Consider the following 12,833-nt stretch of genomic DNA (forward strand, 5'->3'; position numbering starts at 1 on the left):
TGGTTGTTGTGATTGTTGTTGCTGCTGTTGGGCAGCGTTGGATTCCATCTTGCGCAAGTCCAAGGCAACCTTGCGAGCGCGCTGGATCTTCTTGACGACGCCTGGCTCGGGTGCAGAGTGGCGACGGCGGATTGGCTCGTGCGCAGATGAGGGAGCGATCGGACGAGATGCTTGGGCAGCGACGTTTGCGGGGGTGGCCAGTCCGCATCGGACCAGGAAGGGATCCATGCCGAGGCCCTCTGCAATCTCCTGCACAAGGAGAGCGTCGTCCGCGTCATCCGCCTCTGGCGTGATCGGGGCGATGGGAGTAGCAGTGGCGGTGGAGGTAGCCGTGGCGGAGGCAGTGGGTGTGGGCGCCGTGGGATGATTTAGCGTCCATGAGTCATCGGCGTTGCCAACAGCGCCGACATCGCTACTGCTGCTGCTGCCGCTGCTGCTGATAGTAGCAGTAGCAGTAGTAGTAGTAGTGGCGATGGTGGGATGCGACTTGACGTGACGCGGGGTCGGCGGTGGGCTCTCCATGCCTTGTGCGGAGGGCTTTGCGGTTGCAGTGGCCGTGGTGAGATTGGCGGCGTGAGCACGCAATCCGGCCACCCCGCTGAACTGCTGCCCTGTGCTGCTGATGTTGTCAAAGGATGTTGCTGGCGTCACACTGGTCGTCGTCGGTGCGCTGTGCTTGGTCTGGCTGAGTCGGTCGGCGGACTGGGGAAGCGATGTGGCAGACATGCAGATGTAAGGAGAGGGGAAGAAGTAAAAAAAAAAAAAAAAAAAAAAAACACGAGGAAAAGAACAAAAAGATCCGAGAGAAGATACGGAACAAGGAAGGCTTGGGAGATGACGAGATGGACACGAGCACCAAAATGCACCGAGTCAGAAGGGGGAAGGAATGGGATGCAATCCAAGGATTTGGGGGGGGGCGGAGGGAAGGATGAACGAGCAAGGAGCTGGAAAACGAACAAGCCGAAAGACAAAGCTGGGACTTTGTTCGAAGAGTGCCGTTGGGTTTGTTAAGACTGGGCTTCGGGAAGTCGACTTAGATCTAGAGAGGAAAAAAGAGGCGAACAAGATGCGAAACAAAATACAACCAAAAAAACAAAAAAAAAAAAAAAACATGATCGACATTTCAATGAGTCAACAGCCAAACCAACAACCAAAAAGTGTTTTGCTCGCCGCCCCCCCCCCCGCCCCTTGGATCCCTTCTTTGGAACCCCTTGGCTCCTGAGTCTTGGTTTTAAGGCCCTCAGGGGAGCACATGGGGAAAGTTTCTCATTGGGAGCCGAAGGTGTGGTGGTCCCTGAAGAAAATGGGAACCGTTTCTGGATCTTTGCGTATTTGCTGCCAAGAGTCGTTTCCCCAGTCCCCCCCCCGCCGCAGCCCCGCTTTCCCTCCATTAGTTTAGCAGCGTAGCCGCACAAAGAGACAGTCGCCCCAAGGCACAAGAGCGGGCTCTTGCTTGAAAAAATGGACATACGTCCGAAAGGTGGTCAACCGCAAAAAAAAAAAAAAAAAAAAAAAAAAAAAAAAAAAGATCTAAATCCGCGGCTGACGTTCGTTTCGGTTGCCAACACGACTTGTGCCGACGTATCACAGCTACAGCCGCTCTCTCTCCTTTGGCTTTGGAAGAGTGAACTTGGCACAAGAACGGGAGTGAAAGCAGCGGCACAAGAACGGGAGTGAAAGCAGCGGAGAAGCGAGAACGGTGTCGTCGTCAAACATGGACGTGCGAAAAAAAACAAAAAACGCAAAACGGCGATTTTGCAGCCTGTCGCCCAGTGCAACGCTTTTTTTTTGTCTTGTTGGCTCATCAGCTAGGCAAAGTATCACACACACCGCGAGAAAGCGCAAGACGGATTTTTCAAAAGGTGCGAATGCGAAACGCCACTCGACGATGAGCGCAGCAGACCACGTCCTGTCGCACTCATATCGTCATGTCGCCCACCGCGTTGTTGTCGCTTTGATGTGACGAAGGAGGGAGTCGTGGAGGTGGAGGGGAGCAGGTGGGGGGGGAAGAGAGCGAGAGCGAGAGTGCGATTTGAACAAAATGCTGGGTGCGAAAACAGCCCAGCAACAATGAATTGAATGAGATTCGCGCACAACGAGTACTCACAGTTGTTCCCTGCCACACAAAGAGCGAGCGCGCGAAATGTTGGTCAACAAAAGGCAGAGACTGAGAAGGTAGTCAAGAGAATGGAAAAAGTGAATGGGAACAAAACAAAAAATGAAGACTGACTGATTCCAAGGCGGAAAATGGGCGGCGCTTTAAAAAGCCTCGACAATTGGTTTCCAATGTAAACAAAATCTGATCTTTTGTTTGTTTGTTTCGGGCTTTTTTTTTTTTGTGTGTGTGTGTGTTTTCGTGTGTTTGTTTGCCCACAAATACATGGCTTGTGATCACGGCATGTCCTCCTCTCTCTCGCTCTCTCGCTCCGTTCGGTCGTCAAAGGAAAGTCGTTTGGAGAAGGACGGCTGAGTCATGCATGAGCAAGGACGTAGCGGTGCGCCGAGAAATGCGAAAGAAAAGATCTTTGTGGTTAGATCCCGACTCACACCTTCCTGCGTTGGCAATAAACACAACGCTGCACAGTTTCTACGGGGTTTTGTTTTTGTTTCTCCGTGGAGTCAGATGGCATCGGGTTGATCCATAAATCAATCAACTGACACAGGGAGAGGGCAGCGAGAAGAGTTCAAAAAGTCTCCGCATCGTCCCACCTCTGTCTCTCCCTTGCTCTCTTTGCCTGACATCTCTGGCTCAGGCAGAGTCGGAGGGAGGAATAAATCGTAAAGATCATATGTGAGATGAAAGCGATCAGATGTGAGTCGAAGCGAAATGCGTAGTAGCAACCGTTGCGGTGAAGATTCAAAAACGATTGGGCAAAATGATAATGGGGATCTATTGGAGATCTGTTCAAACCGCATCTGACACCCACCCCGTTGCCAAGTCGTCCGCCCCTGACTCCCCTCGCCTCACCGCCTCGCACCCTACGTGTCAGAGCGTGGCAAGGCGCTGCTGGTTTGCATAGAGAAGACGAAAGCAGGCCGGAAGGCCACCAGAACAATGCTAGCGACGATGGCTGCGGCGAAATGAATGCGAAACGCGCAAAGAAAACCACGAAATCTCCCTCGCAACAACATTGCCAAAACTGAAGGAAACGCCGACAGCGCTTCATCGCCCCCCCCCCTTACACTCTTTGACCCATCAGACACGTTTCACGTAATTCTAAACTCTTTTTTGGGAAGGTTGGCGGGTTTGAAAATCAACCCTAAAGCAGTGAAGAGCGGAAATCCAGGATCGGCTGGTTGGAGTGCGTATCAACAGGCCACGCCAATCTCTACCCAGAACACACACTCGCGGTCGGATCGCACTGTCGGATGGTTGACATGACCAACATTGAGCGACGTTTGATGTCAGGAGGTCGACAACGTGGGGTGCTGAGAGCAGTCAGCCAGCCGCGTTAGAAAAAAAAAACCGTCACTCGCGCGAAACCCCAACACTACCAGCAGCCGCATCCGCACCCGCGCCACCATCAACTCTGATCAGTGCATGGCATGAAAAGGTTGCGTACACACGAGGGAGAAGGAGTGCGGTTGGTGGGAGATGACTGGCTGTCGGTGGAGGGGATTGCCGAGAAATGCTGAGCTTGCTCAGCTGAGCTGCTCGCTGCTTCGTTTTCACGGCCAGCGTGGGGCCCCGACCTCAATCACTCCGATCAGGGGCAATCTCCAACTCCTTATCTGTCTCATACTTTGCGTCGTTGCTCTTTGAGAGACGGTCGCAAGCGCATCAGACGAGACCAAACAGAATCTAAGTGTAAAAATGAAAACAAACATTAAACAAAATGGCTCCTGAGCGATCTCTCACAAGGCCGGTGGTCAGCCCAATCCCATCACAAGGATTGGTGACAAGAGTCATTCAAAACGGCATCAGTCAATCAGTAAAAGTCGAGCTGGACAGACAGCGTGAATGCTGGTTGTGTCTTCTTCTTCGACGGCTGTCGCTCCTGGTGCTTTCATCGCATCAGCGCCTTGTCGAGTTGTAGGGCTGCTGTGCGGCGAGAGAGTGCAAAAGCAGCCAAACGCATGTGTGTGCGCGTGCGATCGCGCATTCCATTTTGTGGATTGGGGTTTTGGGTTGTTGGCTTTGGTTGGATTTCTGAGACGAGCCAGTCCGCTTACCGATTGCTGTACTGTACTGCACTGCAGCGACTGGAAGCAACAAGAAGAGTGAGCATCAACTCCAGCAAGTGTCATCAAATCCGTCAGACTTACTTTGAACGATATGGAAAAATTCAGACAACGAGCGAAAAAAAAAAAAAAAAAAAACGACAACCGCAAAAACAAAAAAGCGAATCCAAATGCGAATGTGACTCATTTAACATGCCTGCGCTGAGACGACTTGCTTTGCAAAATTACATTTAATAGATATAAACGAACTAGCAATACAGCGGGGTAAAATGAAAGACCGCACTAATACAACAACAGCAAGAAAAGGCAAAGTTAACGATGTCACGAAACGAAACGGCAAAAACGCAAAAAATACAACCAAAATCGAAAATCGAAAATCTGAAAAAGAACGAGCAAAAGAAGAGCAAAACGACCAAGTACAATTAAGATTCATGTAGGTCTTTGACTGAGTGTTTCAAAAAAAAGCATGTACAAAGCGGACGGGAGGAAAGAGAGAAAGGAGACAGAGGCCCGAGAACGCCGGGAATGAACGCTGGGCCTCAGATCATGTACGCGTTGTGCTGGACCGAGCTGGGGTGGACGGCCATTTCGTAGTACTTGAACAGAATGATCTCCCGGCGGATTTCCTCAATCTTGGCGGGTGTGAGCGAGCCCAGCGCAACCATGGTGCGGTCGTAGTCGGTGGGCGTATAAGTTTGGTGCACATTGACCGTATCGCTGAAGGAGACGCGTCGTTGGATGCGGCAACTGCTGGAAGACGGGCGAGACTGGATGAGCGCTGGTTGCGGAGGGGCAGAACTCGAGCGCTGCGGGCGGTTGGACAAGCCGAAGGAGGAGGCGTCGCCCAACGCAACATGCATGTCAGAAGTCGCAAAGCTGTGGCAGTCGTCATCCTGTTGAGACGTTGCTTCACAGCTGCGAGACGACGCGGCAGTCGGGGAGGACACGGTGGAGAGCTCTGATTCGTTATGGAAGTCGTCGATGCAATTAGACTGCATCGGAATCGCATCGGACTCGCGTTGCGTGTCGCCGCCAGCCTCGCAGAGTTCGGTTGCAGTGGGGTTATTGCTCAACGCAATCATTTGGGCGGCGTCCTCCTCGCTCAAGGCGCTGAGGGATGGCTTGGCAAGCCGTGACGAGCTCAGCGAGGGGGTGTGGTCGCTCGCGTTGTTGTTGTTGTTGTTGTTGTTGCTGTCGCTTGACTTTGGTGCTGCGACGGGCCATTGCTGTGCCATAGCCTGCCCTACGCTTGTTTCGGGGTGTACAGAGTGGCTCTGAACAAGCTGACGGTGGCGGCGGAACTGGACGGGGTCCGAGAAGCGCCGTGAGGTCAAGCTGTTCATCGTGTCGTTCTGGGGGCTGCTGTTATTGCTGACGGAGAATACGTTCGACAGCTCGACGCGGTTGCATACCATTGCTTGCATGGCTCGTGCGACAGGAGAAAAAATAACTAGAGATGAGAAGAGAGTTGTGTGATTGTTGCGCGCTTTTGAGCGACAGGAAAGGAAGCAGAGGGGGCGAGGGAATTAAGAAGAAAAAAATGACGCGACAAAGCAAAAAAAAAAAAAAAAAAAAAAAAAAAAAAAATCGTATGCGTCAATAATTGGTTTCAGATCTGAAAAAACGAAAAAAAAAATCGCAAAAACGTGAAAAATGAAACAACGTGAATTGGGGAGAAATACAAGACGCGCGAGTCGGCGTGGAAGCAGAAGAGCGAAGAGAAGAAGTCAAACTAGTGGTTGGAGAAGAGGAAGTGAGTGCCAAAGGCGAGGGGGGGGGGAAGAGAAGGAAACTCAAGAAAAAGCCAAAAAGAAAAAAAAAATGAATAGGACTGAACGCTCATCCAAATGCGGACGCCCGCTTTTAAACGAGCCCAATTGGCCAACACCCCGAGTGCTACAACCTGCTGCCCAGGACAGGCCGGGGGAGGAAGGGGAGGGGCTTCCCTACCAACAAGGCTTAGGGCCATAACAAGCCTCAGGAGACGGTGGTAGGCGGGGAAATGAGCCATCACAGAAAGTCAAAGCGAATCGCGAGGAAGGAACAAATTTGTGTCTGTATGGTATGAAAGTTGTTACCTTTGCTGCACGCTCTGCGAATGTTGAATGCAATGATATTAGCAAACCCTCTGTGCACGGGGTTAATGTTGTTGTGACTGGCAAATCGTGATTTTTTTTTTTTTTCTTTTGAATGGTTGTTTTATCTATTTTTGTTTTGAGAAGCGCGAGTTTTGATTGGCCGACGAGATCCGTCCCCGATCAACACCCTCGCTCTTGAGCGTCCTCGCTTTCTATTTGCTGGCTGCTGCTTTTGGTCGCGTTGCAAAGCTAAATTATGGTACAGGTGTCTGGAACACATGAGACACAGTCAAGACAAAACACACAATGACCAACGAACGCGAAAACACTGCTTCTCGCCAATTATTGTTTTTTGGGGATTTTTTTTTTGTTTTTTGGTCGTATTGACATTGGACCTGGCTTGCAATGTTGTGACGCATCTTGTGTACAAATACCATTTACACCCACCAGTTAAGCGCGTTTTTTATTTTCCCTTTTGTTTCTTTTTTTCTTTCTTCTTCTTCATTCACGTTTCGCAGGGATGATGACAGGATGGCCCGTTCCCGGCAATCGCGCTTACCTGACGTCTGTAAACCAGCTGCTCCTACTCGAGCTGCAGGTGTTGCAGTTGCAAAACAACGCAAGAGGAAACGAAGCGAACAAGCTGGAGAGGACAAGAAGCGAAACCGCTGCAAATTTGAAACACACCCAAAACAAAAAAAAAAAAAAACAAGAATCAACGCAGGACTAAGACACGGCTTTTTAAGGTCTGACGACAGAGTAAGCAGCGGAGCAATACTGTATAGATCTCCTGTCATTGAACGATCTGCCTCTTCTTTCGCTCATGCTGCCGTTGGGCTCTAGCAGTGTGCGGGGGGGGGGGAAAAAACAGGTGAGGACGCTTTCATCGTGACGTGAATAGATCAACCGGTGAGGTTGTTTTGTTTACTCCATGCGAAACTGCACTGTCGGAATACTTTCTCGCACAATTAATTTGGTGTGGAAAAAATATTAAAATACTTCACGCCCAGCGGCGAAACGTTGAACACGCCATATTGTTGGCAATTGTGTTTCCCCAGACACAACTCAACCCTTTTCCCCTCCCCCTCTCCTCCCACCACCGTTGGTCCGCATTTCGTTCGTTTTATCCGTGCTGTGCACATTAGACAAGTGCGAGAAACAACATGCCATGCGAAATACCACGCAAGCCGAGGGATTTGACAGGGCGTAAACAAAAAAAGTTAAAACTCGAGTCGCTTGACAACAAGATTCGCAACAGGTTACCGCCCCCAGCCAATCTGCGCATAACTCCACAAAGACCTTGATGGTCAAGCAGCACAACAGACAAGTGGTTTGTAGATCGTGATAAACAAGCAGCGAGGTGGCGTCAAATTTAATGGGCGGATTAAACAACAACAACAAAGCGCATCGAACAAAAACATCATGGGTTGCCATCTTGCAGGTGTGGAAGGAGCAAAGCGCGAATACGAGCACTCGCGAGATCGAGCGCTGACTGCTCATCGACATTCCGCACAGAGGCGTCGGCTCGGTGAGCAGTAATCAGTTCGACGGCCAGCTCGCCGTGCTCTTCCGAAACAGCCAAGTGCCTGTTGTCAAGGCGAAAGAAGGAGCAGGGGGGGGAGGGCCAGATGTGAGTTGAATCATCGAATTGCGTGCATTCCTGACTGATGCTCCATCCGGCTGTTCCCCGCATTTTGTCCACAGTGTCGAAGTCGCTAGAATCGACACTCAGGGACTATGGGCAACCAATGAAACACCGTGCGATGTGCTGCATCCGATGCTGCATCAGACTAATGCCCGATGCAGCAAGCCTCGGGCAGACAAGCTGGTGGCAGACAACCAGACAACAGGACAAGGAGAAATCTTACAAAGCAGTGCTTTTTGTCCGATCCAGAGCATTGACACTGGCACCACCAGCAATAAGAGCTTTGCACATTGCAGTATGCCCCTTGATTGCAGCGCGGTGCAAGGGGCTTGCGCCAGTGTTGTCCCGGGCGTTCGCGTCTGCGCCATGCTCGAGCAACAATTTGCTCACCTAAACAGCCAATTCCCGCAAAAACAAACAAAAAAATGCGCAGGCCGATGATGGTCAGCCAACAACTGGGTGCTTGAGGGTCTCATGTTCCCTCCTATCAAATGAATGTACCGGGAGGTGGTTCTTGCTGGCAGCGTAGTGCAACGGAGTTTGCTTGGAATCCGTCGTGTTGGTTGGATTGGCGTGCTTGACAAGCAATTGTCGGACGATTCCTTCATTTCCAACAGAGGCTGCAATGTGTAGAGGAGTCCAGCCCGACTATGTCGTACCAACAATGCATTCAACTTAGTACGATCATTGACAGACCATTGCGAAGCATTGAAACCCGGTTCACAAGCAAGAGTCTGCTTACATCGTCCGCTGCGTTCACGTCCACGGGCGGTTGCTGAGCCAGGATGAACTCGACAATCTCGGGGTGCGATCCTGAGCATGCCCAGTGGAGGGGCTGGCGATCGTCCTGCTCAACGGCAAACGAGAAAGCGCGGTTCCAGAAACCAATGCAAAACACTGTGAGTCGTGGCTTTCACGCAGAGCCGGCTTTTGCGTGGGTTGAAATTCAGGACGTGGTCGATCACACAAGTCCGATGACTCATCTTGGTGGGGCGTGGTGGCTGGGAGGGGCAACAAACCTCGTCTTTGGTCGTCAGGACGCGCGTGTCGTTGTTCACTGCGGCGATGAACTCGGCCTTCTTGCCCTCGAAGGCCATTCGGCAGATTGCAGCACCAGACATTTGGAGTCGAATAGTATCACAGCGATGGATGCTGACGTTTGACTTGAATACAGGAGTGTTGAGCTGGGTCTGTTCACAAACAGGGACTGGATTGAGGTAATGCAAAAGCTGCAAACCTTCGGCTACCATCGCCGGCTGGACGGACTCGGCTCAGAGTTGTATCAAACGAATGCTCGAGTGATGGAGATTCTGAAAATGATGCGCTTGTTCGCTTTGGAGCGAGTTTGCGTTTTGGAGATTGACTTTTGGTCTGCGCAACTGTAATTGTCGGAAGAAGACCTGCGGCTTTCATTTTGAAGTCCAAAACACAAGCTCGTGTTTCTGATCAATATTACCATCATACAATAAAAATATCCAGACTGGACGTTGATTCCATCCAAATTCTGACGGGATAACTCGATCCCTACTGCCTTATTTCATAAACGCTAAACCATTCGTTTTTGCACAACGCCTTTCATCCACTCCTGCACACTATTCCACCACTCTCTCGCCCTCAATCAACTAAAAATTATATTTCACATCCGCTGGTGAGGTCGTTCGTCTCGTTCGTGGTCGTATTTCCAACGCTACCCTCGCTCAAAGTTCCCCATTTGGAGTTCTCTGAATCCTCACTCTTTTTTTTTTTTTTTTCTTTTTCTTCTCAACCTCATTCACAATGGTAAGCCACATGCGGTTCTGCTTTCCCCTGCTCTCTCTCTTTCTCTCAGCTTCCATCTCGGCTTCCCTCTCTCGCGCGCGTTCTCTCGCTTCACATACCGCTTACTACGCATCCCAGCACAGTCCTTCAGCGCGGCGAGGAGCGAGGGGGGGGGGAAGATGCTCACACAAAGCGACAGACAACGAAAATCCAGCGATCTCTCTCTCTCTCTTTGTCCTCTGCTGCTTTCCCCTCCCCCTTCGGACTGCTCTTGCTGATGAGACCAACCGTTCTTACCCTTGTTGCGCTCTGCTCTCTCTCTCTCTCTCTCTCTCTCTCTCTCTCTCTTTGTAGACCGTCCGCGTGTCCGAGATGAAGGACTTGACGCGCATTGAGCGCATTGGCGCGCACTCGCACATCCATGGCTTGGGCCTCAACGACGCGCTCGAGCCGCGCGAGGTCTCGGACGGCATGGTGGGCCAGCTGGCAGCACGACGCGCCGCGGGCCTCATTCTCGAAATCATCCGCCAGGGGAAGATTGCCGGTCGCGCAGTCCTGATTGCGGGTCAGCCAGGCACGGGGAAGACGGCGCTGGCCATGGCAATGGCGCAAGCACTGGGCGCGGACACGCCGTTCACGACCATCTCCGCAAGCGAGATCTTCTCGCTGGAGATGAGCAAGACCGAGGCACTGACACAGGCATTCCGCCAGTCGATCGGCGTGCGCATCAAGGAGGAGTCTGAGATTATCGAGGGCGAGGTCGTCGAGATTGTCATTGATCGACCTGCAACGGGCGCCGGCCAGCGTCGCGGCAAGCTCACGCTCAAGACGACAGACATGGAGACGCTGTACGAGCTTGGCCAGAAGATGATCGAGTCGCTGACCCGCGAAAAGGTCCAGGCCGGCGATGTCATTAGCATTGACAAGGCCACTGGCCGCATCACCAAGCTTGGCCGCTCGTACGCGCGTGTCAAAGAGTACGACGCCATGGGCCCACAGACAAAGTTTATTTCTTGCCCCGAAGGAGAGCTCCAGCGGCGCAAGGAGGTTGTGCACACGGTCACCCTCCACGAGATTGATGTCATCAACAGCCGCACCCAGGGTTTCCTCGCCCTCTTCTCTGGCGACACTGGTGAGATCAAGTCCGAAGTTCGCGAGCAAATCAACGCCAAGGTTTCCGAGTGGCGCGAGGAGCGCAAGGCCGAGCTGATTCCTGGTGTAAGTGTTTGATTGATTGGACGAGTTTTTTTCTGTTTTTTTTTTTTGTTGTTGTTTTTGTCTGCTCCTTTCCTGCCCTTTTCCTTCGTTCTTTGCGTTTGCATGAATCTCACCGCTTTTTTTTCTCTCTCTCTCTCTCCCCCCCCACACCGTCTGGTTTGCGCTCGTCCTCAGGTCTTGTTCATCGACGAAGTCCACATGCTTGATATCGAGTGCTTCTCCTTCCTCAATCGCGCGCTTGAGAGCGAGATGGCTCCCATTCTGATTATGGCCACAAACCGCGGTATCACCCGCATCCGTGGCACCAACTACAAGAGCCCCCACGGCATCCCGATCGATCTGCTCGATCGTCTGATGATCATCACCACCACCCCTTACACTGAAACCGATATTGCTCAAATTCTCCGTATTCGGTAGGTCCACACGTCTATGATGGATGGGGGGGGGACTTTCTTGTTGATTGCTCTGCTGGACATTGTGTGTGCTCACGCTTGTGCCTCCATAGATCCGAGGAAGAATCTGTGACACTGTCCCCCGACGCACTTCGCATTCTCACCAAGATTGGAACAGAGGCGTCTTTGCGCTATGCCATCCAGCTCATCACAACCGCAAACTTGGTTTGCCGAAAACGCAAGGTTGGTGTTTGCCTTTTGGTGTTGTTTTCGATTTTTTACTTGGTCTTTTCCGTCGTGTGCTCATCTGACTATCGCTCCAAATCAATCATCCTCTGTCAATAGGCGACGGTGGTCGAAGTTAGTGACATTAAGCGCGTTTACAAGCTCTTCCTGGACGAGACGCGATCGGCGCAATACCTGAACGATTTCCAGGACGAGTACGCCTTTGACAAGCTGATGGCCGAGCGCGAGCAGCAAAAGCAAGCCGCAGCACCGTCAGGCGAAGCGATGCAAATGTCGTAAAATGCAAGCCCCGTTTCATTATTAAAATTACAGTTTCTTTTTGGTTTTAGACTGCTCTTGCAAGCTCGGCCAATGGACGGAGAGAGGTGCAACACCATGCTACCACCGCTCTTTTGTTCTTTGCCAAAGAACAAATGGCACAGGAAACGAAAAAGAAACAAAAAGAAAAAGAGAAAGATATATATTATTTCGTCTCAAAAGTAAAAAATGGAATGTTTGGCTGACTACTTGGACTTTGCTTTGGTGGCGCGCGGCTTGGCTGGAGCCTTTGTTGCTGGCGATTTTCGCTTTGCGGGTTCAGGCGCAGGAGCGGGAGCAGTAGCAGTAGCAGGAGCAGAAGCAGGAGCAGGAGCAGCTGCCGGTGTGGCTTCCGCAACACTGGCGGACGCTGTGCCTTCTACAGCGCCCGAGCTGGGAGCGCTAATGACGGCTGGCTCACTGGCAGCGGGTGATGTACTGCTTGACGCAGGGGCATCGGGCCGCAGCGGTTCGGGCAGCGGAGCAGCCGCAAATGCGGACGCAGCGGCGGGCTTGCTGGGCTTTGGCATCTCGACGCTGAAAGCAGATTTGGACTGTCTGCGAGCAACGGGTGGTGCGGGTGGCGGAGGCAAAAGCTCTTCATCGAAGGGCAAAGGGTGATGCTCCACAGAAGCAGCAGATTTGCGGCGCGTTTTCATTGGAGCGGCTTCGGCTTGTTGCATGCCAGCGTGCACCTAATGCCAGTTGCGACAAGAACAAAAACCAGACCAGCCCAGTCAGAAACAAACAAACACACACACACACACACACACACACACACACACACACACACACACACACACACACACACACACACACACACACACACACACACACACACACACACACACACACACACACACACACACACACACACACACACACACACACACACACACACACACACACACACACACACACACACACACACACACACACACACACACACACACACACACACACACACACACACACACACACACACACACACACACACACACACACACACACACACGC

The 12,833-nt window shown here is 51.7% G+C and overlaps 4 protein-coding genes across 4 annotated transcripts; 1 reads left to right on the forward strand and 3 right to left on the reverse strand.

The window, feature by feature from the left end:
- Window positions 1-4,442: 4,442 nt before the first annotated feature.
- Window positions 4,443-5,764, reverse strand: CAOG_01962 (hypothetical protein). The gene has a single exon (XM_004364773.2). The coding sequence runs from the start codon at window positions 5,604-5,606 to the stop codon at window positions 4,722-4,724; it is 885 nt and encodes a 294-aa protein (XP_004364830.2). The 5' UTR covers window positions 5,607-5,764; the 3' UTR covers window positions 4,443-4,721.
- A 1,853-nt stretch (window positions 5,765-7,617) lies between these two features.
- CAOG_01963 (hypothetical protein) lies at window positions 7,618-9,192 on the reverse strand. Its single transcript, XM_004364774.2, has 5 exons — window positions 8,925-9,192; window positions 8,648-8,752; window positions 8,407-8,553; window positions 8,129-8,295; window positions 7,618-7,846 (listed from the first exon to the last, which is right to left on the reverse strand). Exons 1-5 carry the CDS (start codon window positions 9,153-9,155, stop codon window positions 7,681-7,683), a joined length of 816 nt encoding a protein of 271 aa, XP_004364831.2. The 5' UTR covers window positions 9,156-9,192; the 3' UTR covers window positions 7,618-7,680.
- Window positions 9,193-9,656: 464 nt separating this feature from the next.
- CAOG_01964 (RuvB-like 2) lies at window positions 9,657-11,831 on the forward strand. Its single transcript, XM_004364775.2, has 5 exons — window positions 9,657-9,684; window positions 10,018-10,881; window positions 11,056-11,294; window positions 11,387-11,516; window positions 11,619-11,831. Exons 1-5 carry the CDS (start codon window positions 9,682-9,684, stop codon window positions 11,796-11,798), a joined length of 1,416 nt encoding a protein of 471 aa, XP_004364832.2. The 5' UTR covers window positions 9,657-9,681; the 3' UTR covers window positions 11,799-11,831.
- Window positions 11,832-12,022: 191 nt separating this feature from the next.
- CAOG_08564 (hypothetical protein) lies at window positions 12,023-12,511 on the reverse strand (the record flags this gene model as incomplete). The annotated part of the gene is made up of 1 exon (XM_011271844.1): window positions 12,023-12,511. A coding segment is annotated over one exon (489 nt), but the record flags the coding sequence as incomplete, so codon positions are not given.
- Between the last annotated feature and the right edge of the window lie 322 nt (window positions 12,512-12,833).

Source organism: Capsaspora owczarzaki (genome assembly GCF_000151315.2).
Source record: "Capsaspora owczarzaki ATCC 30864 unplaced genomic scaffold supercont2.2, whole genome shotgun sequence".
Taxonomy (NCBI): Eukaryota; class Filasterea; order Ministeriida; family Capsasporidae; genus Capsaspora; species Capsaspora owczarzaki.